The 21,962-nt window shown below is 46.3% G+C and overlaps 1 protein-coding gene across 1 annotated transcript in view; it reads left to right on the top strand.

The window, feature by feature from the left end:
- Positions 1 to 10,678, top strand: part of TRIM14 (tripartite motif containing 14) — a 149,826-nt gene extending 139,148 nt beyond the window's left edge. The window contains exon 6 of the mRNA XM_085641111.1: positions 5,130 to 10,678. Within this exon, the coding sequence (XP_085497237.1) occupies positions 5,130 to 5,665 (536 nt within the window). The 3' untranslated portion in view covers positions 5,666 to 10,678. The remainder of the gene's footprint in view (positions 1 to 5,129) is intronic.
- Positions 10,679 to 21,962: the final 11,284 nt, after the last annotated feature.

Raw genomic sequence — 21,962 nt, 5'->3', positions numbered from 1 at the left:
ATTTGGCTCTAGTTGCGCCTCTGCTAAGCACAGATTTTTTTAGTAGAAGTGTTTTTAAGCCACGCCCTTAATTACATTGGGCACGCCCCTTTGAGAGACTCACCAGTTTTTTCATCCCACTTAAAGCCCTGGTTACCGCAGAAATTGTTCCTCTACAAGTGCGTACAGACAGCAGTCGAAGGTGCTATGTAATTAATTGGTGCAAAGAATGTATCCAAGGAAGACAGTGAAGTATGCGAGATAAAGAACTTTAAACACGCCACAGAGTGCCCTTTTGGAAAATAATTTGAGACCTAAAAGTGATTGCCTGCCGGTCGTGATGACGTTTGATCCTTTAGCAAAGAAAATCCGACAGGCGATCCGCAAACATTGGTCATTACTGTCAACAGCAGATTTCAAGATGCCACAATCTAGGTTTGCATTCAGACGGGCATGCAATCTAAAGGATAAACTGGTGCATACCCGGCCTAGACTGCATCCTATCGATTCCCCCTGGCTATTACCCGTGTGGGTCGTGTTCAGTTTGTGATCTTACTGAGAAAACAACCAGTATTCGGTTGATGAACGGAAAAACCTGGCATTTGACAAAATTCAGCAACTGTAATACGGTGAATGTGATCTACCATTTGACTTGCTTATGTGGGTTGCATTATATAGGGCTCACTTCAAGGAAAATAAAGATCCGGATTCAGGAGCACCTCAGCACAATTCGTGCAGGCAAACTTACCACCAGGCTAGTGCAACACTTTTAAGAAATAAACCATGATGCTAGAACACTGAAATTTGGTTGTGCTAGAAAAAGTATTAGGTGACGCAAACAATATCGAGAGAACACTAATCAATAAGGAGGCACGTTGGATTTTTTGGGAGAAGGCAGACCAATTTGGATTGAATGACTACATTGAGTGGAATAAGGTCAGTTTGTGAATCCCTGGTCCAGGGCTCTGAGACTAGTTACATGACTGAACTTTGAAATATGAGATGGTGCTCTCTACCCCTCCAAAAAGCTTTTTTATAATTTCTTCCTATACTGGGATTTGTTTCTGCCCCTTGAGTCAAGCTGGTCTGTCCAGGAGGATGGAATATTTATAACTCGATACAAAATCATATTTGCGCAGTGTTAAAATAAACCGGTGCAGCTCTGTAAATGAAACCATCCTTTGAGATGGATTCCATGACTTGTGCTTTCATAAATCTCAGAAATTGTAATTAGATAGCCATATTGTCAAGAATAATTATGGGCACGAGTGGCTTTTTGCATAATTTCTGACAGCCTTACAATACATAAACTCACCATTTCAAGATGGCGTCCGTTCGAACTCGGCCAGTCACGTGATACGGAAACAGGCTGGTTTCCGGTACGCACACCGCCGAGTCAAATAGGCTTCCTAAACCGCAATGAACAGAGGAACTAGACAACGCTCGTCCGCCTGCACATGCGGTAAAGTGATTGGGGAAAGCTAGTTGTAGAGGCGGGTGAGTCGTTTTTAAATACCGGGTGGTTGGAGAGCTTATCTACAATTGTTTTTAGCATGCGAGGGCTCTCATTCGGCAATCATGTTGTCTTCTGATTTTCGCATCTCAAGGGTGCGAGTGATGATTTCTATCATAGTTGAGTGGCAGTGCTAAACAGCGAGTGGTGCTATATAGAATTAAATAGACCAGCGGGCATTGTGTGAATTGTAAGAACATGGCTATTGATATGTAGAGGGGCACGAAGAAGTGCTGTATGAACAGTATGAATACGTAATCGTGATGGAATGTATATAGAACGCTCACTGGAAAGGAGAGACTAACGCTTGGTTATGTTTTTTAATATAGAATTTGGACAACACATGTGTCTCCTGAGAAAGGGCTCACTGTAGAATTGAGTTCCTGTTGATGAGGTGGATAGCTGATACAAGGGGCCTTGGCTGCAACCCAGTAAATATTGACCATTCACAATAATTGTGTAAAAAGAGACATTATGGAGAGCTAGTTGGTTGGCCGTCCTTGTAATGAACCTTCTGCTTTTCGTTGTTTTACAGTCACTGTGCATATAAGAAAAAGGGTCCAGAAAGGTAGAATAAGACCTCTTGCCCTGACGAAATTGCCACGAAATTAAATAGGCAATGAAACATGTCGGCCCATCATTAATTGGTCTGCAAGTATGCAGTTTGTTTTTACTTTGAATAGGCCCATGCATTGTGAATAACGTTTGCACCTAGCGCTTGGGCCTATCTCAATTTTAAACTCCACGGGGTTGGTTGGTGTTTGCGGCATACACGAAACAAATTCTTTACACTGTTTTTTCTGGACACTTATTTTTTTCATGCGAGATAGTTACCGATGATGAGAAACGTGGGCACAACTGGTGAGACCCAACCAGCAAGCTCCTATAGTGTAGCGCACATGAGGTACTATCTCGTTTTTACACAAATATTTGATTCTTATACATCTGTTTAAGTGGAGGGTATTTGTTATAGACACAGTGACTGATAAAATGAAGGTTGTTTTAAATTGAAAGTTGGGCTTGAATACCTATACCAATACCTGTGACAAAATGAAGGATTGTTGGCGGGATGTATGTAATTAATTCCCATACCCTCTCGGAAAGATATTGAGAGGCAGTGCCCGTGTTGATCAGGTCTGGTTGCTTTTGGTGAATGAATTGAGTGGAGGGCGACCTGATCAATTATTTTCCCTATGCAGCTCCTTATTGTGAGAGGCCCCTAAGGAAGGTCCAAGATACCCCTGTGGGCAGGGTGCAGTGTATGTGAGAAGGTAGGGCATGCCCTGGTGAGTAGGTCATGTCCTGATAGTGAAATACTGCCAATTTTGTTTTTCACTATTGCAAGGCTATCTGTTCCAATAGGATAGAATGGTTAATTTGCCTATAACCTCTTGTAAGTATAACTACCCCTTGGAACAAGGTAGGAAAATAAAGTTTAGTATGCCTGAACTCAGAATGTTAAAATGCATCTTTTAGTAAGGGTGATCTTTACATTCTGTTTGAAAATACCACTTTTAGAAAGTAGGTATTTTCTTGCTTAGCCATCCAGTGTGCCTCTGCTAGGATGTGAATTGACTGTCTGGCTTTGGAGTGACAGGGGCTGGGGATGTGCAGTGGCTCCAGAGAGTCTGGATGAGTCAGAGCTGGACTGAATAGAACTGGGCTGCATTTAGAGTAGGGGGAGGATATTTCCTTTTACCTGAAAGGGCCTGGTCTGCCTTCCACAATGCTGTCTCCACCTCCTGCCAGGAAGCTGCACCAGAGAGGACAGAACTGATTTTGACTGGGCACAGAGTTTTCTCTGCCGCCAGAGAACAAAGGATTTTGCTGTATAAGTATCGGGGCCCAGACCCCAGAACTTTAGATCATCCCTGGGTGTCAAGAGGACCCTATGCCAAGGAGAAGAGCTGGAGAGACTGAGGAGAAGTACTGCCCCTTTGCTGGGTGGAGTTGGCCTGCAAGTTGCTATTTATGCCAAGGAAAGGAGAAGGACTTTGTTGTATGCTGTGTCCCCTGCTTGAAGGAGATCTCTGAAGCCTGTGTGTGCTGGCCTCCTGTTCTGAAGTCTCAGGGACACAAATACTTCACCCCCAGCTCCTCTGAACACTGCTGCTGTGAGTTCTGACCTGCCAAGAGGTGCCTGTGCCAGTTTTGGACCTCTGGAGGTTGTTGCTGCTGTTTGGGAGCTGCAAGAGAGAAGAAACTTTAAGAGCTGCAAAAATCGACGCATCGCTCTTCTTCTAGCTGTTTTTCCGACGCATCACCATGGCATGAGAATTGCCACGGATTGCCGTGCTGCTGCAAAAACCGACACAGCGTCTGTCGCTTCTGCAAGAACCGACGCATCGAGGGATCACGGCTGAAGAAAACACACGCAGTACCGCTCGACACTGCTGCATCGATTACCAATGCATCCCGGATTTCAATGCATCGCACTTGTGCAGCAAATTCTCCCAATGCACCACCTGCCGACCGGAACCGTCACGAAGAATCGACGCATCACTCCTCAAACAGACCGGATTCGACTCAACCCTTTCTCTGCATGCAGCGGGACTGTCGCATCGCCTCCCCAATGTCTCAGGAGTTGACCAATCTCTTTGTTTATGACTCTCCATCTGATTGGCCTTGTGAATTTTGACTCAACTACAGGTACTTTAGTCATGCATCCATAGTCTTCTATGGTACCAGTTCTTGAAACCTTTTGAAAGTCATATTTTTTAACTGTGTATGTTGGATTTTTGTCTTTTTGGTCTTGTTGAGTTTAGAAAAAGATATTTTATTTTTCTAAACTGGTGTGGTGTCCATTTGTGGTGTTTTCACTGTGTTACTCTGAGTGTTGGTACACATACTTGGGATAAGCCTATCTGCTCTTGCCAATCTACCAAGGGGGTGAGCAGAGGTTATCTAAAGTGTGTATCCCCCTTACCCTGACTAGAAGCAAGGGTTCCTATTTGGACAAAGGTACATACATCTGCTAACATGCACAAAGTCACAAACGCTTAGGATCTAGGACAAAATCCAGTGGCCAATTTAGAGACAGACATACAGCTAAGGGAAGACGACAAGGCAAGTTTAAATAAAACTCAAGAAGGGAAAGTTGTCTCACAAACATGAGAATAGCCTTTTATTTGAAAAACATTGAAGATTATTAGCAATAGTAGTGATTATGATGGTCCTTCACACAGACGTAAAAATGCCTCTTTTATTCATCCTCTTTGTTGTTGGCTGGATACTGATGCTGGTTCACCTTGGGATGCCCTCAATGTTTGCTCAGGTTTGGTGGTGGGTACGTTCAGTGACTGGGTCGGGATCAGGACAACAGAGTACCGAAATTGCATGCCAGAGCCTGTCAGGCTATTATTCTCAACTTGGAGATACTTGTTACTTCCAACTTCCCCTTCCCACCTTTGTGCTGAATAAAAAGTGATGAGGTCGGGCACATCACATCTTGGTGTGGGGGAGCAGGAGCTTTATTAAACAAGAATATAGCACTTGCTTGGTTAAGATGTGAAAAACATTATAGCAAATCCACCGCAAAGACTTGGGTGACTCTTCTCCTACAGTCTGTTAGTCTTGTTCTTTTGTGTTGTCTTGGTAAGTTGGTCATCCTTATTTGCTATTTTTGTTTTTTCCACAGATGCAAGATCACCCTGTCTGGATCCCGATACCATGCATCCTAGACTGAGATTGTCCGAGGACCGTCTTACTGTATTCAGTGCCTGGATGAGTAAATTGTTTTCCAACATCCCTCAGAGATTTGATAAATTGTGGCAAGTGATAAGCAGGGATGCCTACTTTTCAGGAAGTCATTATTGGGAGGTGGATTTGCTCAATGCTGTGCAAGGATGGTGGATTGGGGCCACTTACCCATCCATTCAGAGGAAAGGAGATTCGGAGACAAGCCGGCTGGGCTGGAACCGAGGATCATGGTGTATAAAGAGGTTTGATTATGAATACTGGGCATTCCACAAAGGGGATCGTACACCAATACCAACTGACAATGACCCGGAAAAAATTGGAGTTTTCCTGGACTATGAGGCTGGGATCTTGTCCTTCTATGACGTGACATGTGGCATGACACACCTGCACACCTTCCGCTGCAAGTTCACAGAACCGCTTTACCCAGCCCTGAGGGTTTGGGAAGGATCGATATCCATTTGCAGAATAACTTGAAAAAGGGGGCCTTTGACTTTCTTGAAAACAATCTATTACCAATTTGTCCAGTCAAGAGTAAGAAAATGTGTCAAATCCACTTCTAACACTAAACCTTATTTTTACAATTCACAAAAACATGTGTGAATTATGACAGGGGCATGTCATAAGTTATAATTACATATCATAGACTTGTTCACAATGTCGGTCTATATAGGAAGATGTCACTTGTGCCTGTTAGAAGAAATACGTGGAAGTAAATTATATTCTTCAAACCAACTCCTTTTTACCTATTTTCCTAATCTTACACGTGGCTAGTCTGCACATTGTTTAAAGAATGCATAAGCAGAGCTAGAGAAATTGACAATATTTCATTCTTTTTTTTTTTTTTGAAAACCTTTATTCTTCAAAAAACATGGACACAGCTATTCAGCCGACATCCCGGAGGTTCGGCAGCTTTGAGAGAGCAGAACAAAGAAATGTCCACAGTGCAGAGAAGGAGAAGCAGAAAAGGTTCTGTTTTAAATAAATACAAACTCACACAAAACCCCAGCAAGGCGAAGGACACTGAATACCACTGGTGATTGCCCCTCAGAGGAGAGCAGACCCCCCTCGTCTAACAGTCACAATACTGTGTTAAGAGGAAAAAAGGGGGAAAAGCAGAGGCCCAAAAAGTCAACTAACAATCAGATACATATACAAAAGCTGGAAAGAATGTTAAGGATAGAGCTGTTCATCGGGGGGATCCAAATCAGGGGCAAGACATATGCCCCCCCTATACTGGTTCCACCGCCCCCAAATGGCGTGCCACTTCCGGGGGCGCCCTCTAGCACAATATACTGTCTTTTCCCTTAGCATACTCCAGTCCATGTTTTCTTTCCACGCAGTCAATGTGGGGGGACCCGCAGAGACCCACAGGCGCGCGATGTCTCGTTTCGCCACCATATTACCCAGAGTCACCCACAGGGTCTGTGCCTCATCGTGATCGGTAGGCCCCCAAACATTCAGGAGACAGCACCGCGCCTCCGGCTGCATAACAATGCCCGTCACCTCCCCCATCACCGTATGGACTCTCCTCCAGAATTCCATGATGACGCCACATTCCCAAATAATATGCATAAAGGTACCCACCATACCGCAGCCCCTCCTGCATAAACCCTCCTCAGAAAATCCCATATGAACCAGCCTTGGCCCCGTAACATAGGTTCTGTGGAGTATTTTGAGCTGCACCAGCCTCAGACGTGATGGGATCGCGACCTCCTTAGGAGAGGAGACCGCAGACTGCCAATCCTCATCATCCAGTTCGAGTCCGTCCCTAGTCCACTGGTCCCTCAGCCCCAACAGCAGGTCCGCCCGAACATTTATCAATTTCTTATATATGAGAGAAATCGTACTCTCTGGCATATGGCCGTCGAGGATCCGATCCTCCAATGGAGAGGACTCAGGCACCTTCTCACCCTCTACGAGGACTGACCGCAGGGCATGACGCACTTGAACATAGCGGAAAAACTCGGATTTCCCCAACTCATACTCCTGCTGCAGCTCTTCAAAGGACTTCACCCTCCCCTTAATCAGCAAATCTCCAACCCTGGAGATTCCAATCAAGTCCCATTTATCAAAACCTTTCGTATGCCAGAGCCTTCCCAATTTTTCAGATTCAAACAACGGGGTAGCTAGGGTGAGCCTATCCTTCCAGCCCAGCGAGTCAGTCGCCAACCTCCACACGCGCACCGCCACCCCAGTGGGCCCCGTGAGGGACAAGTCCAGCGCCCGAGAGTACAACGCTCTATGATAATTACCGCTGCGCAGCAACCATCGGTCCATGGCATAGCCGGGGCTTAGAGCCGGACCATAGAAACCATGATTAATCGCGCTCAACTGGGTGGCCCAGTAATAGCGTCGAATGTCCGGAAGCGCAATACCCCCGTCGTACCACGGAAGCGTCAATTTTGCAATCGATATGCGCGGCCGTCCATCCCACAACAACGATCGTTGGAGGCTTTCAACCTCCCTGAAGTAACTGGCCGGTACCCAATCAAGGGTATTCTGCAAGGTGTAAAGGAACCGGGGGAGAGACATCATTTTAAACAAGGCGGCGCGCCCAACGAGGGAGAGCGGCAGCTGCCGCCAGCCCGCAACATCCCGCTGCAAACGCGCCAGTGGGGGGAGCAGGTTTCTCTCATACCGCAGAGTGGAGTCAGTGGAGATAAAAATCCCCAGGTACACAAAGCCCTGCTGGGCGATCCGGATCGAACAAGTTCGCGGGACCGGCGGAGCCTCGCCGTTCAGAACATACAAATACGATTTACTCCAATTGATGATGAGTCCCGAGTTCCTGCCAAAGGACGTCAGAACGTCACAAACCACTATAAGCGAGTTCTTGGGCGAGGCGAGATATAACAGGATGTCATCGGCATAGAGCGATATACGGTCCTCGTGCTCAGGCGACCATCTAAGTCCACGTATATCCGGATGCCAGCGTATCCACGCCGCCAGTGGCTCGAGGGCAAGGGCGAACAACAAAGGCGACAGGGGGCAACCCTGCCGAGTTCCCCTCCCAAGCTGGAACGGAGTCGACGCCCGCCCGTTTACCACAACACTCGCAAGGGGGCCCTCATAAAGCAACCTCACCCAGCTCACAAAACCAGGGCCAAAGCCGAACTTGGCAAGCACAGCCCACAGATATGCCCATTCCACCGTATCAAAAGCCATCGTGGCATCAAGCGATGCCACAATAGCTGGTTCTCGGAGCGTGCCCGCCCTGGCAATCACTCCATGGAGACGCCGAAGGTTTAACGCAGTGTTACGGTGCGGGATAAAGCCGGATTGATCCGGATGGATCAATTCTCCGAGCACCCTGACCAAGCGGCCTGCCAGAATTTTAGCCAGAATTTTCGGCTCAGCATTAAGGAGTGATATTGGCCGATAGGAGGCACACTTATCTCGGGGTTTACCCTCCTTGTGTATTACAACAATCGTCGCCAGTCTCTGATCCAACGGAAGGGACCCACCCCCCGCGCCTCCACAAACATGGCGCGCAGGTGAGGGGCAACCCTATCCGGGAACAGCTTATACAAGTCAATCGGCAAACCATTAGGGCCTGAGGCCTTGCCCAAGTTCAGCGCGCGGATGGCACCCGCCACCTCATCGACCGTTATGTCACCATCGAGATCATCTCTATCCACATCAGAAAGGCAGGGCAGAGCAATGTCACGCAGGAGGTCAAGCGAATCCTCGGTCGGCCTATCCGAAACTGAGGCATAAACCATACGGAAATAATCCGAAAAACACTGTACTATCCCCTCAGGGTCAACAACCACCTCTCCCCCCTCTCTCGTCAGCTCCGGCACCACTCTATTAACCAGTTCTTTTTTGTCCAGCCAAGCTAGGAGTTTCCCGGCCTTGTCACCAACATCGTACAAGCGGCCCTGCTGTTCCCTACTGAGGGTCTTGGCGGCATTCGTCACCAGGTCCTTATATTCGGCTTGCTTCAAGCTCAGTTCATGCAGTGAGGCCTCTGTGACAATATTTCATTCTTGAAGTTGATTTTTCAACTTGCCTTCACTTCCTTTACATCCTTTGTGAATGCTGGTAACTGGCTGCTTTCCCAAACTTCCATCACTTAAACTAGGATCTTACAAGTCTAATTTAGAAAGCATGAGTATCACGTTTAACATGAACAGCGTGGCATGCTGCCTTCTGCAGGTTCTAAATAACAATTTAACAATGTAATCTTACTCAATTGGCCTTGTAAGCATAGAAAGCTAACATTATCTTGCTGGGAGTTGAACTCAAGACTTTCAGATCATAGAAGGCGTCTGCAGTGAGCACTGAATTCACATTTACATCTTGCTAATACTCCCTGAGTTGAATGCTAGTGTTCACCATATTTGCAAGGGATTTTCCAGGCCACTCCTCTGAGACCCTGCTTGGAATGCCTACTCTTGTAACCTAGGGTTATAATAGTGGCTCTGTAATACTCTCATTAAAGCGTCTACAATACCAATTTTGTACTTTGGTAAATCTCCATGTAATTCCTTTACAAATAACATACTAATGTTCGGTTATCACTTTGCAGATATTCCTGGTTATTCTAAATACTCAGGCTTCAACCTACAAGCATAAGATTTCCCAAGACAACCTCATACCAGCACTCCTCTTCAATACCACTAATATGACATTAATTGCTTGAAAGCTGTGGATCTTATCCAAATGTAATAAGAATGTGCACTATAAACTTTAAAACTTTTGAGTCTGCGCCTACATTAACTACGCGACATGAAATTGCTAAAAATCTCAGTGAAAGAGCCCTGTGTTCTAAATTTGCAATGTCCTTTAATGCGGATTTCTTTGGCATGACATTTTTCCATTCATTTTGTTGATTTGGGTGCATGCGAATGATAGTGAAATTGTAATTCAAACACACCATAGGATAACCTCAATGTTTGATTGAAGCAGCAACATAGTTTATGATAGTTTCACATGATCCACAATTAAATTAAATACCGAATCAAAAGCATGAGAGAAGTTTTAGACAGTCATTTTCACATTTCAATTGCTGGAAAAAGTGAACAGTGGTAAGCACCTGCTGTAGAGACCTCTGTGTAAATCACAGATTCAAATCTAAGCTGGGCCACTAAGCATTTCATTCTTCTGAGGATTATCAATTGATTATCATTGGCTTGAACAATAATAACAGTGATTTTCCAACTGTCTGCAGACAATTTATGGTGTGATAGGATGTAACTGTGTTGAGCTGCTAAATCCCACATCTCATGTTGTGTCTGTCTATAGAACTATCACAAAATCCCATCATAATACAAAAAAATCAGGTTTTTTAAGAAGGTTTTAAAATATAGAAATGACCTCTTGTTTTTTTGTTTTTACTATCAATCACTGTTTTGACCAGATGTATCACCAGCATAACCTCTTTTTGAGTAGGAATTATAGGAGAAACGAGCAGTGGACCTGCAATTCAAAGGATATTATCAAATTGATTCTGTATGAAGGTTTCAATAAAATAATTTTTATCAAGATTATGTATTATTTTATCATAAATTGTTCCTCTCAAACGCTGTATTGGAATGCATCTAGGGCTAGTCTTCAGACCACATTTGGAGTGCATATACTCTGATGTAACTAAGATTTACCCATGGTCGTGAGCTTAATTAGAAAGATATTTGTGGTAAACATGGTGTGCAATGAATACCAATGTACCTGCTTGTGTCCCATTTCAAGAGTTTAACTTTCTGCTTTAACATCTGCCTCTAGCTGGGCTTAAAGCAAAGTGTTAATGCAGAACCCCAATGCACAAATCAATATGTGGTCCACATGCGCTGGGCACTAATAATAAAACAGGTGCAAACATTAATTTTCACCCTTTTTTTACACTACCGTGTGCCGGTAAATACCAAAATGTGAGGTAACTCCTGCTACCGTACATACTGGAATTATAGGTTTTACGGCTGACACAGCACCTTGGTAGTTTTTTTCCAAGTACATTTTTCAGCAGGTCATACCAGGGGAAAATGCCGTATAATAATCCAAACGTGGATTTGAGTGCAATTAGCACCAAGATTTGCACATTATTCCCCAAAAACGTGTAATGGGCAAAACTTAACTCACCTGATAGATTCCAAGCACCTCAGTGTCGGATTTCGTTTCAAGACCAGAGTCTACCATTATGCATACCATCTTTTATTGCCACTCCTGCAGTACCTTTAACCCCTTCTGTGCCACGCCCTTTCCCCCTCCTGTGCCGGGCGTTTCATTAGTGGGTGGGGTTCATGACGAGATAGTCTCGTCATGGGCACAGCGCGACCGTGCTCCATGACGAGACTATCTCATCATGGGCACAGAAGAGGTTAAAGAACTGCCAAACAAGAACATAAATCTAGGATTTAGAACACTGTAGTCCACAAATAGTCCCTTCTCAGAACACTCATAGGGGGAGATTTACAACAAAGTCACACAATGCAGTGCAGCCCCTGCAAGGCTGCGCTGCGTTGCGCGACAGGAAGGGAGCAGGAGAGCGCCATATCTTCAGACATATGGCTCTCTCCTCCCCTTTCCCTTGCACCGGTGCTGATTTCAACAGCCATGCGCCATGCACACATCTTAGCACCAAAGCGCTAGGGTGTGTGCATGAGTCTAGCATAGGTTTTGTCCAGGAAGGGTACCCTTCTTGAACAAAATACTATGCCTAGACACGACTGAAAGCTTTCCCCATTTTGTATGCATGCTGAATAGTGCAGCACTCATGCAAAGTCGGAAAAGCATGGAGAAATTAAAGCATTTCTCCGGTTAGCGCCTTCTTTGAAGGGGTGTTAACTTTTGGTGTAAAACCATGTCTGCACTTCTTGGTAAATATGATTTTGCATCAAAAGGCATGGGTGGTTGCATGGGAACGACCATGTTCCACCCATGTAACGCAGGGCAGTGTTTTGCGCTGCTTTGCGCTACTATGATGGTGCTTTCCAGCACAAAACAAGTTTTACACTCGAAAGTAAATAGCAAAAAAAACATTTTGCGCTGGCTAGCGTCACTTTTGTGTTGCTAACCTGTGCAAAATCTTTGTAAATCTCCCCCTTACTCTTTTAAATGCTGTTCCTGTAGAGCTAAGTACATTTTTAATCAGTTATAGTGTTTGGGTATTAAGATATAAGAAATGTTTTTTTTTTTGTTAGAATACTGTATTTGAAGTAAAAGCTTCTAGTTTATGGAAGCAAGTTATACATTAGAGTCAGCTTTTTTGGCAGTGTATAAGGAACTTAAGATCAATATATGTACAAAATGAGAAGTTTTTTTGGGAAATCAAAGCATTTTTACTGAATATCAAAAATTGTGGATATTTCTCTTTTTATAACAATAAATCAGGTGCTGCCGCTTGTATCGGCGATTAGATAGCCAGGAGCTGCTGTGTGGCCTGTTGAGAGATGTAAATCGCAGCCAGGCACCGCTGCATGAGCAATGTCAATCACTTAAGGAGTGCGAGCGCCTAAGAGTGAAGGCACATGCAGGCTTACTGTTCAGTTGGCAATTGTGTCCTCGCGAGAGCCCATTCCCCAACAGAGGCACGCACATTCAGGCAGCCGTCTGGCATCTGTGAAGCACATGAAAAGAAACTCTTGCGAGTCATCTTGTGTGTTTTAGGGGCAACTTTGAGTTGGGCAGTATTAAATAGGAATTACTGGTGATCGTGCTTGACACAGAATGTTTTGGTTAGATCGTACGTAATCGATTGTTACAATGTCTACGAGCGGACTGAAAAGGAGGAGAGCGTCTTGTTTATTATAGAGAGAATTAGATCGTTGGGGGCTGCGAGAAAAAGCCATGAGCAATGAAGAATCTGAGATGTGTGTGTTGTAATCTAGTGGCCAAGCATATTATGGTATGTTGGACATGCAATGTTCTTTATTTCATTTGTTCAATTGTATCCGTGGTAACCGGGAGAGCCTGACATTCGAGTGCCGGCAGTTGGCTTTGAGCTGGCGCGGTGCAAAGTCACGTTCGATCTTTAAGCTAAATAAAGCTACTTTCTAAAACCAAACCTGGTGTAACGATTCCCTACAACATAATTTTGGCAACGAGTTGCCAGCTCGAAGAAGAGGTTGTGGCGTGAACGTCAAGGTCCTGAGTGAATAGGTCAGGACTACGAACCCAAGAAAGGAGGAAGGCGGTGAGCAACGAAAAAAACTCACGTTCGAAATGAGGAAAAGACTGTCTGTGGAGTAACGGTGAGTCAACGTGCACTCAACCTAAGCGTAGACAAGCTGCTAAATAAAGTGATAAGCCAAGGAAATACTCGGAGCGGCTAAGAGCTTCGAAGCTGTGCCTACACCAGCGTAGTGTGCCGCGTGTGGGTGAAAAAATCCAGCGCGTGACAGTGAGGCAACGTTTGGTGTGAAGAAGGCGGAAAAGTGCATACAGTTGCCAGCACTCTGTTGCGGAACGAAGCTGGAGGTAGATCAAGCCTGTGTGAGTCAAGCGGCACAAGTGAAGGTGCAGACGTGAGGAGAGGAGGCAGGTGCATATGGCTACATCGAGCGTGAGGCACATCTGACAACTGCGGGCGTGCACTTGAGCCAAAGTGAAACTTCGGAAAGCTGCAGGCATGTCAGAGCACAGCAGAGCAGGGAAAGTCACACTTCTTTAAAAATAATCAAGCGAAACAGTGTTAGTCGGTTTTGTAAAAGAATAGAAATTACTTTACCGTACTATGGCATCGGACAGGAAGCAGTTCAGTTCGGGCAATGAATCACATCGCAGACCGATGGGGGTTAAAAGGTCGCTTTTATTTAGCAACAACAAAACAGAATCATGATGCAATCAATGACTTTCAATGAAAATACCCCGCCCCCATCACCCCTCCATGATCCCCCAAGAAAAATCCCCATACCGATCCCCCAATGAAATTTCCCCCATATCGTTCCTCCAATGAAAATTCCCCCATATCGATCCCCCAATGAAATTTCCCCCATATCGATCCCCCAAGAGATTTCCCCCATGAATTTTTCCCCCACATAGATCCCCACTTCTCCCCCACCTGGAACCTCTACCCCAGCCCCTTATCTCTGTTTCCCTTCTGTCCTAAGCTATTCTGCCTGCCCCAACCCTTCCTACCTGCCTCAATCCCGTCCCAATCTGCCACCATGAAAAAACCCTGTAAAGGCGTTTTTCCTGTCCCCCCTCCCACCCCCTTTTTTTTTTAAATCGTGTTTGGAATGAATGATAATCAGATATCATGCTGCAGCACTTCCCCAAAAATCATCGAATCATCATTGCAAGATAACAAAAATTATTTGATATCATATATGTCTCCAAACAAGAAGGAAAGCCGCTTATGCAAACCTTCAACCCCACGGACGTAGTACCAAAATATAAGATAACTTATCTTTGATATTTACAATGTACAATGAAAAATTTCCTAGCTATCGTAACGGAAAGTTTCAATTCTATTAAGGACTCGGAGGCGAGGATTATGCCTTCTTTCTTCACTTTATTAACATAGCAGCGTTGAAAGAAACTAACAAAGACTACGTTTCCCATGAACCATAGGGAAAAAAGTAGTCAAACACAATATGTTAACAACTACTCAAAAGAGGGTCAACGTCCAATCAGGGCATCCCAGGATCCATATGGTCCTTTGTTAGTGTCCTGTCCTCCTCTTTCGGAGCGCAAAGACAGCTCAATCATCTCCTTCAGGAATCCTGTTTGTGGGTATCAGAACCTGCAACATACAAGGACATATTACCAGAGGAAATGACAAACCTAGGTATCATTCAGATATTGGGTAAGAATACAGAGGCAGTTGTAATTTTCAACAAACCTATCAGAACAGCCAAAATACTCAAAACCTTCCCACTTAGGGATGAAGGAAAATAAATACTTACTGCAGTACGGGGAGGGATCTCCTCCAGGAGCATAGGGCGGGATAATCCTCGCCTCCGAGTCCTTAATAGAATTGAAACTTTCCGTTACGATAGCTAGGAAATTTGTCATTCTATGTCAGGACTGGAGGAGAGGATTATGCTTGTTTAAAGCTTGCCCACAACCAAATGAGCCATATTGAGTATTGGCTTGAAGTAAAGACGCTTAAAGGTGGAATCCGAGGACCAATCCGCCGCATTGAGGATATCCTCTAAGCGGGCACCCAAGCCGAACGCCTTAGAAGCCATGGCCCCTCTTGCAGAATGCGCCCCAAAGTGGAGGAGACTGATGACCGCTTCTTGCATCACCCAACAAACCCATCTGGCAATGGTGGGTGAGGAAACCGCCTTAAAGGGCTTCCAGAGCGAAATGAGAAGTTGGCGTTCTCCCGTAGGGCGGTATTCCTCCATCATCTCTTCATACGCTTTGAGGCAACGAACCACACAAAGCTTCGGAGAGTCAGGGAACTCTGGATAAGAGATAACTCTCATGTGGCACTTAGTACGCCGTAGAAGGGTAAACGTCACCGCATCCGGAGTGAACATCCGACTAGAAATATCCAAGGCTCGCACATCAGACATCCGACGGCAAGACACCAGGCACAAGAGCATTGCGAGTTTTGCCGACAGCTCCTTCTGGGATAGAAACCTATTAGGTTGCCATGAAAGGAAAAGATTCAAAACCTGGTTAACATCCCATAATGCAGAATATCGCGGTTTTGGCGGTAAACAGAGTTGAATACCCCGCAAAAGCCTGCAAACCAAGGGGTGGTCCCCCAAAGGAGAGCCACCAATCGGGACATGACCCGAGGAGATGGCCGACCTAAAGGTGTTGATAGAACGATAGGCCATTCCGTCTGACGCCAGACGCACCAAGAAATTCACAACGTGGCCGCGTCTGCGACCAAGGGATTGAAACCCCTTCGCAAACACCAACTGCACCATGTGCCCCACACGGATTTGTATCTCTTAACCGTACTGTCCGCCCAGGCTTTGGAGATAACCTCCTCAGCCATTTGCGAAAGGCCGGGGGTTTGCCATCTACCCCTGAAATCCTCCACGCCATGAGCCACAGTGAGTTTGTGGACACTAGAGGATGAGGAATGCCGTCCGGACTCTTGAGAAGATCCGGAAACCGGGGGAGTAGGATTGGAAAATAGGGCCACCATGAAAGGACCCCAAAGGTCGTTGAGAGACTTAAAGACTGACTGGTCCAGCTTCCAGAGGCTGGAATCGCGGAAGTGGCGAGACTGGAAATCCGCTTCCACATTGTCGCGGCCCGGCAGATACTCCGCCATGACTGAAACCTGGCTGTTTAGGCAATATTGCCAGAAACCCGCCGCTAGGTCTGAGAAGGCCTTCGACCTGGTGCCCCCTAGATGATTTATGTAATGGACTGCTGAAATGTTGTCCATTTTTAGGAGCACACACGACTGCACTGAATCTCTCGTCCAGCACCGCACGGCGAATGAGCCCGCCAGGAGCTCGAGACAGTTTATATGTAACCTCTGTTCTTCGGGCGACCACAAACCTCCCGTGGAAAGATCTCCGCACCGTGCGCCCCAGCCGAGCCTGCTGGCGTCCAATTTGATAACCAGATCCGGAACCGACCCGAAGATCGCTCTTCCGTTCCATGCCTCCATATGAGCTAACCACCATTGGATCTCGCTCCGTGCTCCGTCGGACAAGGCGACCTTGTAACAGTACGGGTACCATTTTCCGAAAAAAATACGGCTTGAGGCGTTGGAGGGCCCTGTAGTGGAGCGGACAAGGAAATATAGCTTGAATAGAAGCGGACAGTAGCCCACTACTCGAGCCAACTGGCACAGGGAAACCTGCTGCTTGGACAGAACCCGTCATAACTTGTGGCAAATTTTTGCAACCTTTCTGGCTGGTAGACTGAGAGTGGAAGAGATGGAGTCGATGACGAACCCCAAGAAGGTAACGGACTGTGCCGGTTGTAAGAGAGACTTTTTCCCGTTGATCACAAAGCCGAGGTCCTGGAGCAGAGTCACTGTCATCTGAAGCTGTTCCGTAAAAAGACGGGGACAGGACGCAATCAGGAGGAGGTCGTCGAGATAAACAATCAATCTGACGCCTCGAGCGCTCAGAAACCCCACCACCGGTTTGAGCACCTTGGTGAAGCACCAGGGTGCGGAAGAGAGCCCGACAGGGAGAGCGGTGAACTCGTAAACCCGATGACGCCAGGCAAACTGCAGAAAACGACGGTGCGATTGAAAAACTGGGATCACCAGATAGGCGTCTTTGAGGTCCAAGCGGACCTTCCAATCTTGAGGGCGAAGGACATCTCGAAGGAGGTGAATCCCCTCCATTTTGAAATGGCGGTAAACCAACCATCCGTTGAACTCTCTTAAATTTATGACAGGCCTCTTGCCTCCGTCGGTCTTGTCGACCAAAAATATGTTGCTGAGAAACCCGCGAGGATGGGGAGATGTAAGCGAGATGGCGCCTTTGTGGAGAAGGGAAGCCACTTCCTCGTCCACAAGGGCTGCATCTTGCATTGAAAAATGAATGGGTCATGGAGGAACGTGTTGCACTGGGTACCCTAAGAATTCTATATAGAAACCCCTCACTGTCTGAAGCACCCACGTGTTGTGCGTGACGGTCAACCATGCCTCGTAGCAGCTGGCCAGTCGCCCCCCTATGTTTTGTGGGGAAAAAGGGAGATCACTCACCGGAGTTTGTGTTGGATGCTCCTCCCCTGAAGCCTCTGCCTTTGCCCCGGCGTCCTCTTGTGGGGTAGAAATTTCCAAACTTTGACTGATCTTGATATTGTCCGGGGCCTCTTTGGTTGGCTTGATGATTCTCCCGACCGGTCGAGCGGCCCCTACCTCGACGGGCCCCTCGAAAAACACGGGCAAACATTTTTTTAATTGTGGACGGGGCCCTGTCTAATGAAGTAAAAGTATTTACAAATTTACCCAGCTCCTTTATGAAGGGTTCACTGAATAAACCCCCTTGGGCAATGGCACCCGCCTCTGAATCCGCTAGGTCCCCGAGTTTCAAGTCAATTTTGATAAGGAGGGACCTGCAGCATTCGGTGGAAAGGGCGCAGTTGGCGTTGCCCAAAAATATCACCACACGCTGAGCCCAACCGGATAGCGTTTCAGGGGAAATCTTAGAGCCGGAAGCCTTGGCTTCTTCGGCCATGTCCAGAATTTTAGTGGCAGGGCCGAGGACATCCAGGAGCTTATCCTGGCATGCCCTCCACGATCTGTCAATGCCCTTCTTGGGATCCCTAATAAATGTTTTGCAAAAACGTAGACATTCTAGGGTCAATCTCCGGGTAAGAGCCACTTTTTCCTCTAGGGATGGGTGTGGACATTCAGCCCGAAGGCAATTGCGAGCTTCCTTCTCGAGAGGGCGTCTGACATGCTCTGCGACATAAGTCGCGGCTTTCTCAGCTGGAATCCAGTCCGAAGAACGTGGGTGTACAATATCATTAGGATCCAACATGTCGGAAGAAATTGGAGGTGGTTGAGAATCAGAGGGCACTGGTAGGGTCTGAGGAACCTGAGAGGGTCGGGACGGGAGCCAAGGTCTAGACGGGCTGGAGTCAGGATCCCCTGAAGGACCCGGCAACACTGGGGAAAGGGCGGGGGTCGGAGACAGGGTATCCCCCGAACCTCTTACAGGCTGGCTGTCCCTGAAAGCCTGCTTCAGACGCTCAAAAGCGTCCACGTCAACTCCTGGTGCACACGGGCGTTTAGTTGGGGGAGGGCCAGGGTTGTCCTGGGATGAAGAGGACAGGGCAGGGAGAGGGGCAGCTCTACGCTCCAGGCGCAGGAACGCCTGCTCTATTTTACGCGTAAGTCTGTCCTCTAGAGGAGAAATAGCTTGGTCCACTGCCCTATAGATAGAGGTGTCTACAGCCTCATAGAAAGCTTCACCCCAAGGCATGTCAGCCAAGGGATCCTCTTCCTCCTCCTGGTAATCCTCATAGTACTCCATTGTGAGAGCGAGGAAGAATTAGGTTACTTAGTTCTGTAACAGTTTTAAGAAGAGCTGGGTGTCAGCTAAATTTTTGGGTGGCAGGAACCACAGGGGTTTCTGGCCCTAGGGGGACAATTGCTGGTGAAACTGTATTTAAATAAATATTGAAACCAAATCTGGGCTGGATATGTCCCCTTTATGCAAAATTGCCTAATGGCCGGTACAGGACCTCTCAGCAAGGCGTCAGCACAATAATTGTAATACCCGACTCGAATCCAGTGTGTTTATTCAGCCAATGCGGGAAAACAAGCGTAAATATGCAAAATCGGCAGCGAGCAAGATTTATAGGCTCGCCTGCCGAGTACAGACCATAATGGAGTTCAGATCGCAACACCAGGGCTCCCTGAGTAAAAGCAAGTGCACGCGCCTCTGAGACGTCGGTTAGAAAACCCCCAGAGGACGCGCCACGCTTGCCACTGCCTCCTGCACCCCCAGGCGGCAGGAGGTCCGGAGTCGAGACAACACCCAGTGAAATGCCTCGTAGAAGCGGGGAAAAACCCACCGCTCCCGCGGCGAAAGAGTCAGAATTAAGCGCAATGGCAGCGCAACACACACAACGAAATAACAGCGCGTCGGAACAAACAGTCAACATAGTAAATTAAATTACGAGCGGAATCACCGTTAATGCTCACGCCAAGAGGCGGCGCTGCGCACACATAAAAACAAACGCGCTCATTACATGTGATACAACCAGAATAAAAGCCCCCCAAAATAGTAAGGAAACTGAGGAGAACTTATCTGGCTGCGCAGCAGCGAAGAAAGAGGAGGACAGGACACTAACAAAGGACTATATGGATCCTGGGATGCCCTGATTGGATGTTGACCCTCTTTAGATTGATTGTTAACATATTGTGATTGACTACGTTTTTCCCTATGGTTCATGGGAAACGTAGTCTTTGTTCGTTTCTTTCAACGCTGCTATGTTAATAAAGTGAAGAAAGAAGGCATAATCCTCGCCTCCAGTCCTGACATAGAATTCATTATCAATGAATGTTAAATGTACCCCATCCGATCTGAAAAACTGAAAGTCATCTTTACTGATGTCATCATGTGATAACCAGGAAATGTCATTGATGAGGCAGAACTGGCGTAGTTCTCTGTTAAATTTACGCCGGGCTCTGTCAATGGCAGAAAACTTCTTGGCGCCCCTCCAAACCCGCCTTGGTACAAGTGCAGTAAAAACAATTTTCATTTTGGGCCAAGAAAGCACTATTTTGGCTAATTCAGCTTTGACTTCCAGAAGGAGTCCCAGGCCAGACAACTGTAATAAATAATTTTCGCCCAAATAAATTAATAACACCTTAGGTTAAGGCTTTGAAGAAGCCAACTCGTTTAAACTGGGTAACAGCTGACCCCACTTCATCCAACTCTTACCAAACCATAAAATGTCCATGTCCTTAAAACTAAAACCTAAATTTGCACCATAGTGGCTGCTGTCTGCTTGTTTGGCCGCCCATCTGACGAAAGAGTGTCCTACAATCCATACATTCACCATGGATGGTGATGAAGGTATGTGGGGACCTAGAAAGAGATACATATTAGCAAGAGCAAAATGGATGTTTAACAATCATTAAGGTTTCGAACATATTTCAAACAACAATTAGATGACCAACGGCCGAGTCTACGCAGTTGTTGTAAAGAGAAACCCCTCCTGGCGGCCTCTGAAGCAGCTCCGAATGCGAAAAGAATGTGTACCAAAATCTAACGGATTTAGCCCTAATGCCAGCAAAGATTTCCTCAGTACCGCCAAAAGCTGGGACGCAGTCAGCTCAGAGCCATCCTGGTGTTGAAAAATACAGTTGCTATTAGGGTAATGAGGAAATTCTTGAAATTTTAACCAGGCAAACCATGGGCATAGCGGACCGCTAAGTTTGCCCAATACCACAGTAGCCCCTTTACCTCTTTGATCTTTTTTGGATGACTCTAAATGAATTCTTAGCGAATCCGACGATGTAGATACATTTGAATATCTTAGACCTTGAATAAACGGTTTTCCTAAAAGTACAGATACCCTAAAAGCACCAAAAAATAACCATAACATGCAAAGTGTAAAAAGCGCAACTTCAAACTTGGAATAGCAAAGTGTGGGCAACGTTGTTATACTCCCTTCCAATAAGTGAAGATATATAGACTTGCGCAGTAGTGTCCCACGTTTCTTTACCTTAGACCAACCTAGCAAAATTCTTCTACCCAACTCACCCAGAGACGGGTCATAACCCCAAAAACATTTTCCGAAAAAGATATTCCTGAAAGCTTTCCTGCAATGGTGGCAGCTGCTATGCCCTTATCAATGTTGCTCAGCACAAAACGCAGTATGTCATCATTACGTAGTAAAGAGCCTGTGAAATCATTGTTACGACAAGCCGCACCTGACTGTAGAAATTCCGCCCATGCCCTCCTGTAAGCTAAGCGTGTGCCGATAGCAAGAGAGTGCTCCACCAACATCCTTATCCTCAGTCCTCTAGCAGCCATAGCTCCTGAGGAATTGGGGTCTTTTCTGGATCTGCTGTGGGTGCCAAACCACGGAATCTCTGCCACTGGGAACGAGATAACGCATCTGCTATAGTATTGTCCATACCGGGAATATGCTTAACTCTAAAAGTTATATTCAACATTAAGCAACTGAGCATGAACCTCTGCAATAACTGAAGCAGGCGTTTTTCCCTTGCTTTCTGACCACTGACCAGATCAACCACAGACCTGTTATCAACATGAAAGAGCACAGATTTGTGAGCTAGAAACTTACCCCAGACTGACAGAGCTACTACTAAGGGAAAAAAATCAAAGAATGAGATACTGCGCCTCTCAATGATCCAGTGCTGAGGCCAAGGTTCAGCACACCATTTTCCATCCCACAAAAGTCCAAAACCGTTAGA

This window comes from Triturus cristatus, chromosome 2_2, assembly GCF_964204655.1.
Source record: "Triturus cristatus chromosome 2_2, aTriCri1.1, whole genome shotgun sequence".
NCBI lineage: Eukaryota > Metazoa > Chordata > Amphibia > Caudata > Salamandridae > Triturus > Triturus cristatus.
This window is presented reverse-complemented; position numbering and strand designations above follow the sequence as displayed.